The sequence below is a fragment of the Citrus sinensis genome, chromosome 3 (genome assembly GCF_022201045.2).
Source record: "Citrus sinensis cultivar Valencia sweet orange chromosome 3, DVS_A1.0, whole genome shotgun sequence".
Taxonomy (NCBI): Eukaryota; Viridiplantae; Streptophyta; class Magnoliopsida; order Sapindales; family Rutaceae; genus Citrus; species Citrus sinensis.
Window position 1 is genome coordinate 48,411,908 of NC_068558.1, and position 13,681 is coordinate 48,425,588.

The 13,681-nt window shown below is 34.1% G+C and overlaps 1 protein-coding gene across 1 annotated transcript; it reads right to left on the reverse strand.

Moving 5' to 3' along the window:
• Positions 1–8,136: 8,136 nt before the first annotated feature.
• On the reverse strand, positions 8,137–11,799 carry LOC127901510 (uncharacterized protein At5g41620-like). The gene is made up of 3 exons (XM_052438996.1): positions 11,178–11,799; positions 10,432–10,557; positions 8,137–9,739 (listed from the first exon to the last, which is right to left on the reverse strand). Exons 1-3 carry the CDS (start codon positions 11,574–11,576, stop codon positions 8,264–8,266), a joined length of 2,001 nt encoding a protein of 666 aa, XP_052294956.1. The 5' UTR covers positions 11,577–11,799; the 3' UTR covers positions 8,137–8,263.
• Between the last annotated feature and the right edge of the window lie 1,882 nt (positions 11,800–13,681).

A 13,681-nucleotide genomic window follows, 5' to 3' on the forward strand; every position in this document is an offset into this window, starting at 1 on the left:
ACACGACTCATCATCAAATTAACACATGCTGAACTTTATAATTCATCCAATCCAACCATTTATATTATTTTAATTTAATTAAATATCCATCTCTTTTGATCGAATGCGTTATTAGTTGAGCATGAGATTGCTGTGTGTAAATTCCACATGTAGCTACCAATGGGCCTTTGGTCCAGTGGGAGAGCCCTTGCACTTAGAATAATGAGTGCAAGGGTTCGAGCCTCCATGAAAATATTTATGAGACTTATTTACAATCCTTCCTCAATTATCAAATAATTGAGTAGAGCCAGTCTATTCCTCATAAAAGGTGAGTAGAGTAGACAGCCCTCGAATATTTGAGAGGGTTTGAAGAATTTGGGCAGCGCTTCAGAGGAGTACATGCCACGATGAAGGTCCCAATTGTAGAATCTGTTTATAAATATTAATTATAATACCTACAGTCCTGTATAACAGTATTAAAAAAAAAAAAAATTCCACATGTAACTGAAAAGACAAGGAGAGCAAGGCATAGAATCCCAACAAATTAAGAAGAATTTTTTGACAGTACGTAGCATCAGTGTTGGCAAAAGCCATTTTTGGGCAAATTCTTTGTTTAGGGATGATATTGCTGAAGCCCGAATCGTGCTTATTATTTTATACATCATTCTACACCTATCATAGAAGGTAAAGAATGATGCCTTTCCGGTTATATAAATATTTATGTATCCTTTAACTCAGTATCCATATATAATTCTATTTTAGACCTTTAGATGTAATAAACAACTCAGACAGGTTACTTGCTTTGCGTTTTGAAGCATATATACAATTGGATTAAGGATTTTCCTTCCACAATTTGCAGAACAAGATACAGTAATAACTAAAATATTGCTAATTCTAATAAGATCCCTTGAGAAGTGTACGTAATAATTTTTTTAGTTTTTTTATTATTTTAAGTTTCCTTGCTCTTATTTTCAAATTAAACGTAATATTCTTGGATTTAAGCTATTGACGTTTTGTTACCACAAACTATAATAGACTAACTAATTAAATTATGCTTTGAAAATACTAGGGCAGTAAACTAGCTATTTGTATATTAATTATATAAACGAAATATGTTGAAGGAAGATAGGCGAAAATTTCCTATTGTTTCTTCTATCATTATATGGAATGACAGAAAATTTCCATTATGCTTATGAAACAAAGAGAGAGAGAGAGAGAGATTGATCTCACGTTAGTGGAAGGATAATTTAATATTTATAATGCTTATTGAGGGGGACGGTATGGGAAATTTTAGTTTTGTTAATTAATGTATCTTGTTCTTGTATTATATGAATGAAACTATATTGAGGAGTCCACAGGGCGGAGAGGATGTGAATGTTAAAAATTACAATAATATTATCGGCTCATCTTATTGCTTTGCTTCATTTCAGGGAAAATTTACACCAATAGTCATAAAAATTTTGGCTTTTATCATCTTAACCCCCCAGACAAATTTCTATCAACATTAGCCATAAAAGAACCTTTGAGACTAAAATACCCCTCTCTCTCATCTCTCCCCCAACACTCTCTTTCACCCATCTCTCCCAAACCGAACAAACTCCCATCATCGGCGGTAACATCAGCCCTCGTCGGTGGCGGCTTCATCCCTCATCGGCGTCCGATCTACCATCTACAGTCTTCAATAAAGCCTAGGTTAGTTATTTTATTTATTTTCATTTATACATAGTGGTATGAGTTATTTTCTGAACTTGGTCGAGAGTTTTAGTGAACTGCAAGTCGTGGGTGAATCTGGCGACATGTTGCCTGTCGCACCAACGATTGGTGCGACAGGCAACATGTCGCCAGATTCATGCACGACTGGCAGTTCACTAAAATTCTCGAGCAAGTTCAGAAAATAACTCGTACCACTATGTGATGCCGATTAGTATTGGATCCGGATAGATTATGATCATATTTAACTATTATCGTTGTCTTTTGTCGTCGCCGTTGGTTGATGATTCAAGAGTGAAAAACTGCCTTTAGTTTGACGAAAGAGGAGAAAGAAAGTTGCTTTTGGTTTATAAAGAAGGACAATTTGGGGAGAAAAGCGTGTGTTTGGTTAATGTTGATAGAAAAAAAGTTGAGAGGATTAATTGTAAAAATAACAAAAATTTTATGATTATTTTTGTAAATTTCCCTCATTTCAGACGCTCATGTTACTTAAAAGACATGAAATGTGTTTACTCATAAATTTCATATATATGATAACGGTGCAAAATTCTTGATGATTTATCACAGCTTTGCTACAGTTGTGATTTGGGAGAGTACTGATTTTGTTGGCAATTATCGCACTTAAATCTTCCATCTCGCGCGATCGTCTCATTTTAATTAAAAAAATATATTTGCCATAATATCGCCCAACCTGAAACAAAGTTCCGCTGGCCACCAAGTGCTATTAAATAAATAAATATACAATATTTCATCAATTAACAAATACACAACCATCTAAAAATTAAAAAAAAAAAAAAAAAAACTTACTCACTTTATTACGTTTATAAAAATAAACAATATATCTGAAGTAATTATTTAAATAACAATCAATCCCTTTTGATCCAATGCATTATTAGTTGAAAATGAGACTGTCTTAATCTTGAATTATGAGATCATTCACGCGATATCATATGCATCTAAAAGTCGCATGATTGTCTGAATCAAAGCGAGATTAAGGGATATCTGGAAGTAATTAAAAGTATAATTTATTTAATTATGAAGTCAAGCACAATGCTAATTAAAGGCCGACAAAGTTAACAGCTTGGGAACAACGATTTATAATGAAAATTGTCCTCATACTTTACAAAAACAATCATTAGGCGGGCCAGACTGATAAGGCGGAGAATGTTTCCTGCATACGACGCCGTACCGGGGGATATACTCTCCCTTGGACTTGCAAAGCTCCGTGCAGTCGGAGTCGTTGTTACAATGCCCAGCGTATAGCAAAGTGCCGCCCGGAGGCACTTCTGCGACTCCATACCCCGCCGCTGAAATTGCGTAATATATGATATATACTAAAATTAATTAATTAATTCATTCATTCATTCATCAATTAAATTTAGTTGCACGAGACGACTGATTAACGATGCATTCTTAATTGATTTGTAGGCTTTAATTTAAATGTACGAACCTGAAGTGAGCAGAACGGCGATAAGCGCGACAAAGAAGACAAAGAGAGCAGAACGAGTGTTGTCAAAAGCCATTCTCACCAAACGCTAGATTTAGTTTGCTTGTGGAAGTTGCTGCGCTGAATCAAAGCTTATTATTTATACAACATTTTTGCATATATTATAGAAATTAAAAATAAAAAAAACAACAACAACAACAGCAATATTAATGCATTTCTAATTTTACATCTTTTACAAGGATTTGGCATCCATATATGAATCCATCTTTAAATGGAATTAAGTATCTCATACAGCTTGGCGTAGGGGTTTTTATGTTCTGAAGGGTATGCTGGGATTGATTCTCTTAAAATAAATTAAATGATTTTCACTCACTTAAGTCATATACATATTTAGAAAATGAAGTAATACTTATATATTATGCTCCTACGTTTTTTTTTTTTTTAAGTGTCGAGAGATATTTCAAATTTTATGCCAAATGGTATATCATTTATTAAGTAGTTAGTAATTCTTTACAGAATCTAAGTGAAATGAAACTTTAGGATGAGGTTATTTATATTCTATATTTTACATTGAACACTATTTTACATTGAACACTATTTCAATAAATTTTAAAAATTAATTTTTACTCTGCACACTTTTTCAAGTATAAAAAATTATCAAAACAATCCTCTATTTATATCTTACCATTATCTCATCCAATTTTATTCTTTATTAAAAGAAAAGAGTTCCATTCTATAAAATTCTATTATTGTTATTTGTTAAAAAGATATCAAATCTCTCTTTATCAAATTATCATTCTTCCTCTCTTCAAATAAAATATTTTTTCTTTAAAAGAATAAATTTCTCTTACTTTTATTAGAGAGTTATGGACTTGAGAGTCCAATTTGAATTTGTAATTGACAATCTTCAAGCAACGGCAACATGTGCAGCTAATTTCACTTTCATTTTCCTTTTTTTTTAGGGGTTTATTTTTTCAAAATAATTTTACTTATTTTTGTGCATAAACAAAAATTATTTTTCAATTTCTTTAGTATACAGCTTGTTGGATTTTATTCAACCTTTAATATTTTCTTTTACAATGATGAATTTGATTTGATATTGAAGAAAGTTAAATTAATTATAATTGGATTATTGAATTGGGAGGGTGTATTAAATGGTGTCAAGAGAAATAATATTTTACTAACTTAAATTAAATTATCCTTATTAGTAAATCACATTAAGGGTACTTCTAAAAGAACATTTTTTTATTAAAATTGAAATGTTCAAAGTAAAATATAGAGTGCAAATAACCCCACCCATTACTTTAATAGAAATGACAAAAATTTGATTCATAAGGTTGTTAAACAACACTGAGGATTTCAAAAGAAAAATCAACCAAAGTAGTTACAGTCATTAGGATTGCATTTATTGTAATTATTAACCACATATCACAATATCAAAACAATTTATAGTAAATAATCCTCGTCAATAATATTGAATAATGAATAAAATAGTTAATAACTGTACTGATCAATAATCATAATAATGTTAATTGTGTTATCAGTTAGTAGCGATTAGTGATATGTATTGCTGCTTAGATTATGCCTTTCTTTTTTCTTTAACTATGTTCAATCAATATGTTTGTTATGAAATTTTTACAATAATTTTTGTCGCGTTATTAATAAATATATCATTTTCTTACTTAATAAGAGAATATTCTTCCCACGTAATCAATATCATAACGATAATAAAAAAAGGGGTAATGGTTAATTTTCCTGATATAAAGATAGTTTTTAATATAATCTCACACTCACAGACACTTTTAAAGAAGGGGGGAGAGAGAGAGGATATATGTAGTAAATAATGCTCATCAATCAGTAAAATCCTATATGTTACTAGTTATTTTTTTGAAGTATCTAAATACAAACTTTTATACCTTGATTTCTTTGTTAATAAAAAGTCGATTTGCAATATTGATACATATATATGTAGAGAAGGGTTGGGGGGGGGGAGGGCTGGAATATGAAATCAAAATCTACCTCTAAAGGTAAGGAGTAACATTTTTAAGACTTACGTATAATTTATGGCTTGAGATTCAACACTTTAATTGAAAAAAAAGAAGAAGAAAGGATAACATGTACTCCTCTAGAAATTAATACAGTGGAAAAATAATTCTAAACCCACTGAATAAAATGTCGCACACATTTTCATCTAATAAGAGTTAGATCCTAGATTATGCAACCATTTTCAACTCTAGGATGTAAGATAATAAAGAAAAATAATTGATTAATTAATAAATTTCATTGTAAAACAAGAAAGACATACAAATTGAAATCTCTTGTCATCACACAAGCTTAATTCTATAGTATCAACTCCTCTAATAATAATATGAGTAGCCCATTGGTTTCGTGCTCAAGCATAAAGCCGTGTATGTTACTACAAATAAAACCATATAGCATAGAATTAATTATTTAATTAGTTTTCAGATTTTTTCTGAAATATCTTACCACGAGTGCATAGATAGTAAAATAAATTATGTAGTTAGATGGCAATTAAAAAGAATAAAGCTTACTTCACCACAAAAATGAAAAGACAAAAGGGTGACCTAACCTCGTCTCCAAGCTCATGCAAACCCTATCCTCAAATATATGTCTTTTTGAGTAGTCAATTCATGGGCATGCATTAACAAGAAGCTAGGCTTGGTCTTCCTTTCACTTCTTTTCTTATTTGCGATATATATATATATATATATATATATATATTATGATAGTCTAAGAGGCTTTAGATGCATTTCAGTCCACTGAATTCTGATATCTAGATTGGAAAAAAAAAAAAAAAAAAATCTGCTGGGATTTTCTTCTCTGAATTGGCGATTTGCATGCCGATGTTATTGCTGAATGACATCTACTTTTCACAATTGGTTTGATTCCTCAATTTTTTTCTTTAAAAAAACTTATACGTAATTAACTTTCAAAAGGCATCAATCCAATATTTGAATAATTAACCAAATAAATAAAGTAATAAGCGAAAGTACAGAGAAATTTTTTATTATTTTATTTGTCACGTAAATAAATAAATAAATATTTAAAAAATTAATTAAAAGAATTTCTTTTCAGTGATACTCTTACTACCAAAATAGAGTAGTGAAGCCAACGACCGAAAACATGCCACATCGTCAAGTACATGAAGAGTTTATTAACATGTAAATTAACTTAAAAATGAATTAAAAAAAAAAGAAAAAAGAAAAAAAGCTAGCGTTCTTGATCTGGTGGGTGCATATCAGTAACTTGATTGTTGAGCCAATAAGAGCCCTTCAGTACCTGGAAGAAAGATAACGCAGAACAATATAAATATTTCAGGGGAAAGGCCAGTTAGAATAATGAGATGTCCATGAATGGAGCTCCCTTCACTCCAATACCAAAAAGATCAAGGTAGCCTCGTCTCCCAGTTCATGCAAACCCTTAGACTGCGCCACAGTATTGAGTCTGCGCAACCACGGGTGTTCATGGACTAGCAGCCGTGGCCTACCATCACCTCCTTTCAGACTTGGAGTTCAGAGAGCTCCATTAAAACCCTAATTGCAGTTTCTAAACTACTAAACAAACTTCATTGCACCAACATAATATTGTAATGCTAAAACTTCAAAGCTATGCATGAAGTAAAAGAATAAAATTAGTTGCTGGACTTGGGAACCAAGATGGTCCTTTTATAGCTAGCCTCATAAGGTGGGTGGGGGCTCTTGATGTAATTTGGAGCGTTGGATTTGAAACAAGAAACATGCATGTTTATGCAAAATCTGAGAATTAGATTTTCTTGTCTACAAATTAATGAAACGTTGCACTCCACATGGAAACTAGTGGTCATGGGTATCTTTCCCCTTTAACTTTACATTTATGAGTATTATTGGACGGCGTGACATATATCTTGGACTTCTAATTTTGTTCTTATCTCAATGATCTTAAGTTAAAGGTTAATTGAGAGTTTCAGAATCCGAATCCCAGTTGGTGATTCTTTCTACTAATGTTGGTTGGGATTATCTCAACCCTTTGATTTGTTTACTTTTCTAAACATGATGAGTGGGATTGGTGTCACATAAGTATTCTCACTATTACTTAGAAAATAATAACAGTCCTGAGGGAAGGTTTCTTTCCACCGATTAGGATGCTTAAAGATTTTGAAAATTGTTTCCCTTCCTTTAATGTGGACCAAGACTTAAAGCCCATCCTATATTTTAAAGGTTCTTTGACCTAATAAAGAGAACCCATCTGTAAATTTTCTCCCATTTTTTGCAGCAATAATGTAACGAAAATGTGACATTATTGTAGCAAATATGTGGGTGGCGCTCTTTATCAGTTTCGTCACATAAAAGATTAAAATGTCCGGTCAGTCCTGATATTGATTATGTTTAAGGGTTCACTAATGCAAAATTCCTGGTTAAACACTTTCTTTGAATCTTATTAGCTAATGGTGGATTGTCGGTCATTCGTCATGTACAAGTGTTTTCTTTAATAGTGCCAACTTTTTTTATTTTTAATGCATATGGAAGGAATCACTACTAATAGTCATTGTCAGCAACTATGTTCAGATGCTTGCTTTTCTTTTGATTAATCAAATTGTGCTAGAGCAAGTACACTATGACGCATTACATTATTGGTTCCAACAGTCGAAAGCGACTTCACATCAAACTAGATTTTGGCTTGTTGATGCTCGGATTTGATCACACAAAAGGAGGTTCCTATGTTACAGCATCTGTAACACACACCCAAAGCAAATAGCACACGTGTCCGGACTTACAGAGAAAAAGCAATGCAAATGCAAGGTTGGGGGGTTGGCTGAAGCAGCATCTGTAACTTAGCCACCTCCCACACCAAAAGATACCAAGATTCAATATCTCTCAAGAGTCTGCACAACCCTGGACATGTCTTTGTTTCCCTGGAACAATTACTTCAGTTACGAAGTTTCTTATCTTTAGGTGGTTCGAAGTAATTCCATTAATCAATGATAAGTGGAAATCAGAGAGTCAGATAAAACTACATTTATGATCCAAAAGAAAAACACCATGGTGGGATTTAAATTTAGCTTGATCCGTGCAATTCTCATGTACATATGTAACACCGAATCCCGAAAGTACAAGCAAATCTTTGCCATTAGAAGGAACTTTTAGAGGGTTTTGAACAAGAGTGCTGAGCTTCTAACCTTGCTTCCAGTAATTTCTCCTTCAGGGTATTCACCTTCAAGCCTCTAGGTACTTTCAAAGAAGATTCGGATTTTTCAAAATCTGGGGACGTCAATTTTGACATCCACTTCTGCACTGGACTTCCATGACTAGTGAATAAGGACTGAACATGAGAATCTTCCTTTAAATCAGTCTCAGGATGAACCTTATCGCCTTCTGATGATAAGGAATGATTTCTGATTAAGTCATCAACCACGTGATTTAATTTCAATCCACCAGCTCCATTGTGTTTGCTTTCTTCGGTAGCCCCAGTCTCTCCTTCTAGCTCACCCCGTTCCCAATCTGGAAACTGGGACTCGGTTCTAGTCACTTGTTCATGGAACCATCCTGGTAAACTGGACAAGTTATGACCCTTATTCCTTTTCCTTGACCTAACCTTTTTCTTTCCTGAATTTGAATTTACCAATTCTTCAAGATGCCCTTTTCTTGCACTATCCCCATGCTGTTTAGAGCTGCCTCTGCTTTGTTTCCTGCTTGCACTCTTGTTTAGTTCTAAAACTTGTAAATCGACATCAGTAGAATATTCTTCATTAACAGTGTCTCGAGGAGCACTTACAGCCTCATTCAAGGGAAATGACTCTGTAGAATGACGAGAGGAATGACTTTTCTTTTGCTCATTTGTGGACAAGCTACCACCGGTCCTTGATTTAGAGAAGTGCTTAGCTTGAAGGAAATTCTCTATATCAAGACGTAGCTTGTCCAGAATTGTATTTTTATCTGAGAGACTATTTTGTGTTTCTGCAATCTTCATTTGCATCCGCTCATCAAGCCAAGATTCCGAAATATGGAGGATTAACCTGTCAGCATTTTTCATATGAGCATGATCCATCTCTGGCTTGTGTCTTAGTAATCGCACCTCTTCTTCATAATCCCTAATTCCCTTGGCGAACTCATCGCACAAGTTCTCCAGTAGAATCCTTGCTTTCCTTTCTCTTTCAAGTTCTTTCAGAATATTGGAGAAAGATGATTTCATATCAGAGAGATCTCGAGCTAGCTTCCGATGCAGACTTTCTGAGCATTTCCGTAGCTTCCTCTCATCTTCAAGCTCATCTTTCCATGACTGAACGGCAGCTTTGATTCTATTTCGCTCCTTGTCTTTCCTGATAATTTTTTCCTCCGCAACTTGCTTCATCAAATCATTCACTTCTTGCCTTTCTGTTTGCTTCTCTTGCAGCAACTCCTTTATTTTGGTCTGAGAATGATCTAGTTCCATTTTTAAAGCTTTCACCAAGGCTATATCAGATACATGCTGTTCTTCAAGACTCCAGATTCGATTAAGCACCGTCAGTAACTCCGTGGATGTTTTAAGGTTATACCTAGGCTTACCAAGCTTACCCCGAGAATCCAAAGAACTGGTGGGAGTAACTGCTGGGTTGTAAGCAGCCACCTGTACAGAGGAGGCGTCTAAATCCATTAAACTTATATAAAGAAGGTAAGCCAGCTTTTTGAATTGGACCGTCAAAAAGGCATAATAAACTGACAGATAGAATTGTGAAGTTCAAATCCATTACAAGATCAATGTTAATACAGGCAGTCACTGAAACTTTATCAGGAACTACGGGACAAAATCTTTGCCTCTCTTATCATAACTAAAGCAACATTGAAACGTGATATTTCAAAACATATTGATTTCAAATTTCCGACATTCATGGATATAACAAATCAATTAATCATAGAAATTAAGGAAGATCTTGTTTGGCTCCTTAGTAGAACAGATGAAGATTATAATTTACAAATTTCAGTGGGAAAAAAAAATGGTGTCATGTGTTACATGCTTATGTTGATGCCAATTTGAAAAAGATGAGTAAGAAGATATATCCAAATGGATTCCTAAGCGCCATGCTCCCTCACATAACAATTTCCTTTGCACTCTGCATAATCTCTTTCCCATTTGATTCCAGTCCAGAAAAAAGAAGAAAACCTTGCAATGGAAGAGTCTTTGCCTATAACAGGCACATTGCTTGGATACACTCAATACGTACTACTTATATTTCCATATATTTATGACTTTTAACCAAACCACAGAGAATCTAGTCTAGAGAAAAATTTAAGTAAATACAGAAGAATAGAGATATTCACCTCCATTGAGTTATCATAACTGGCAGGAGATACAGGCTGCAGAGCATGACCATTCCTTTCGACTGATTCATGGTGTTTCATCAATGATGCACTGAGGTGCCTCCTTGAGCCACTAGCACTCTCTGGCTGGAAGAATTGCAGGTCATGATTAGTTAACAGTATCAAACTACTGAAATAGATACTGGTAATTCCTCTCCAAGTTCACATTTTATGTCTTATTTACTTGTCTTTTCGCTTCTCTAAACACCACAGCTAGAAGGGAAAAAAGGGGAAAAAAAAATCGAACTTCTGAATTACTTAGATTCAGTTTTCTTCTTTTTCACCATACGGCCAAATAAGCCTCCATCATATCACTCCATTATCCTTGTTTTGACAAACAAAAACCATTGAATTGGCAAATTCAAACAATTGATTATTAAACTGACATTAGTCTTTGAGTAATGAAGGAAGGAACACAAACCACCAAAATGAACTCGATGCATTACTAAAAAGATCCAGAGAAAAGAGGCCAGTAAGATAACGGGAAGACTCTAGAGCCACTTACATAATTGTAAATCATAGGAAAGCAAGTAAAACTTTCCGTTCAAAAAAACCGAAAGTATATAATAATCTCTCGTCAACAAATAACCGTTAACCATTAATACTTATTAGTACCCAAAACTTAAAAAAAAAAAAAAAAAAAGAAACCCAGCAAGCACTAACTTTATATATGTGTGTTTGTGTCTGTGTCAAAATAAGAGTAGTACCTGGCGAGGGTGAGGATGAGGTGAACAAGTAGGGGGGTGACGGACATAGTTTGGAAGATTAAAAGGCCTGCTATTGTGGTTAAAATGTGATGATTTTGGGTTTGGCATTTTGGCAAGTGAGGTATGGTGGTGGTGGGGTTGGGGGTGAATTTCCCAGAGGGTGGCACAAAGTTTTCTAGCAGACACAGTAGTCGTTGTGGGAATATTATTAGGATCGAGAAATTCTTGAACAATGGGCCTGTTTAAAGATGTGAATTCAAGCCTCCATATCGGGGAAGGAGTAGAGGGACCTGATCTCTTCCCCACCTGAATCCCGCCTTTCTTCAACTTTTTCACCTTCATTTTCAATTCCTGCTTTTTCTGCTCCGCCGACTCTCCTTTTGCTTCTCCTCTTTCCATCTTCGCTGTTCACCTACCTTTCTTTCGAGTTTCAGCCATCTTGCTCTCTTTTCACTTTCTTATTGGCTAACCTGGACCTCCTGCTTTCTTCCTGCTCGCACTGTGTGTGGGCATTGACCATTTGAGTTTCATAGTCAGCACCGAATTGTTTTTTTTTTCCTGAGGCCAAAAATAGCATTATTATAATTATGCATGAACCAAAGACCGACATGCTTTTTTCCTCTTTTGATGCTAATCTAATCTATAAATAAGGCCACATGATTAATTCCTTTGAATTATAGGCCTCCTCGAAGCTACTATGCCTACGCGATTAGCTTCGTTAAAATCAAAAGGGCATCAATCAATCTTTGACCATGCTTTTACTGAACTCATTTAAGAATATTAAGTAAGATACGCCTGCTCCAAATTTAATTTAACATAATTAGATTTACAATGATGTCTTTTGTTCCCTCTCTGGCTCTTATCTCAATTGTGATTAAAACTAAAAGCACATCATGTCAATCAAGCCTTAGGCAATCGGCTCCGAGGCAAATGGACCAAGCACGAGCACAAAACCACCGGCAGCATTTTGTCCGCTAATTCGTTTTTTGATGTGATCTTAGGCAGTTAAGCTCGGCTCTCCAGCTGTGACCAACCTTTACGCAAAATGTCGCAACAAAGTTTCTAAAAATAAGACAAACCTGTGGACTGTGTGGTCCATGTACTATTATTATTCTCAAATTCAATGTTCAACGAACCTCGGTTGCTATAAATGAGCCTTTAATCCAACGAGTAAAATATTGTATTTATAATATTAAGTGTAAGAGTTCGAATTTTTGTAAGAGTTCGAATTTTTATAAGAGTATTATAAAGGTTAGTTTTAGTACTTTCTTAATTATTAACTAATTAAGTAGAGACAATTTCTCCTATACGAAATGTAAGTAGAGTACGCATTCATCGAATACTCGAATATTAGAGAGGATTTAAAGTATATGGGTAAGTGTTGTTAGTGGTTTAATGTATTATTAACTAATTGAGTGGAGACAGTATCTCTCTTACGAAATGTAAGTGGAGCAAACACACCTTAAATATTAAAAAATGTTTAAAGTATCTGGACAGCTGCTTTAGTTGATTAATGTATAACGGTGGTCTCAGTTATTTAGTACGATTATAAATATTGTAAGTGTAATATTTGATGTAATATCAGTAATAATATATATATAACAGAACTAAAAAAAAAAAAACAAACCTTCGTTGTTTTACATTAATTATTATTATTTCATATATTGAATCTAAGAGGTAAACTGGTGATTCTAGTGACAATCACATGTTACCATTGTTTAATACCTGTATGTACTTGCCTACGCTTTATGTGGTGGGTATAGTAGTCGTTACTAACTGATCCTAAAAGCACGAGGGACATAATTATTATTATTGTAGAGAAAATAAGGACCACAAGATTCAGAAAAACGGACCATGTAAAAATAAAAAAAGGATTAGTTGCATCTTAATCAATATTCAAGAGTGGTCCACGGGACATCCCAACAGCATTCGTAAATGGATATAAGCTAACCCGACAAAACAATGATGAAATCAACAGCATTGAGAAAAACACATTTTAAGGTCACGTATACTGTATACATTGAAGTCTGTTCTGATCTCCCATGATCTTGTGTACGGGAATTTGTTTTCAGGCCCCCCGATTTTGGGCATCTTGTGGGCCTTTCTGCGTTGGGTTTACAGACGTCCATTTTTTTTTTTTAAATTAGTGGTCTTTAGATACAATGTGCTCTTGCTATACACCCCCGTGAACATTCCAAGAACACCGCCCTAGTGTGTGTTGTCTGGGCTTGAACAAGCGATTGGGCTTCACCTTGACCGTCCCTATATATACTATATCTCCACAAAAATTTTCCGGGAAGAATGGACTAATTAGGGCTGGAATTCTTTACAAAATACATTTTATTTTATTTTATTTTATTGTTCAAATGGCTGAAAGACTTTTTTTTTTTTTGTATTTACCCTTTGCCGTGGATCCGCTTAGAGAAATCCAACCAACTTTATTATTATTAAATGAAAATTAATGCTTTAAACAAATGAGGAACTTGATATCACAATATTCAATA

Excerpts from the sequence above, each read along its gene's own strand:
- LOC127901510 (XM_052438996.1), bottom strand. The coding sequence starts at position 11,576 with ATGGAAAGAGGAGAAGCAAAAGGAGAGTCGGCGGAGCAGAAAAAGCAG. Across the intron at positions 10,558-11,177 it reads CTCATCCTCACCCTCGCCAG|CCAGAGAGTGCTAGTGGCTC; the intron begins GTACTACTCTTA and ends CAATTCTTCCAG. Across the intron at positions 9,740-10,431 it reads GTTATGATAACTCAATGGAG|GTGGCTGCTTACAACCCAGC; the intron begins GTGAATATCTCT and ends TCCTCTGTACAG.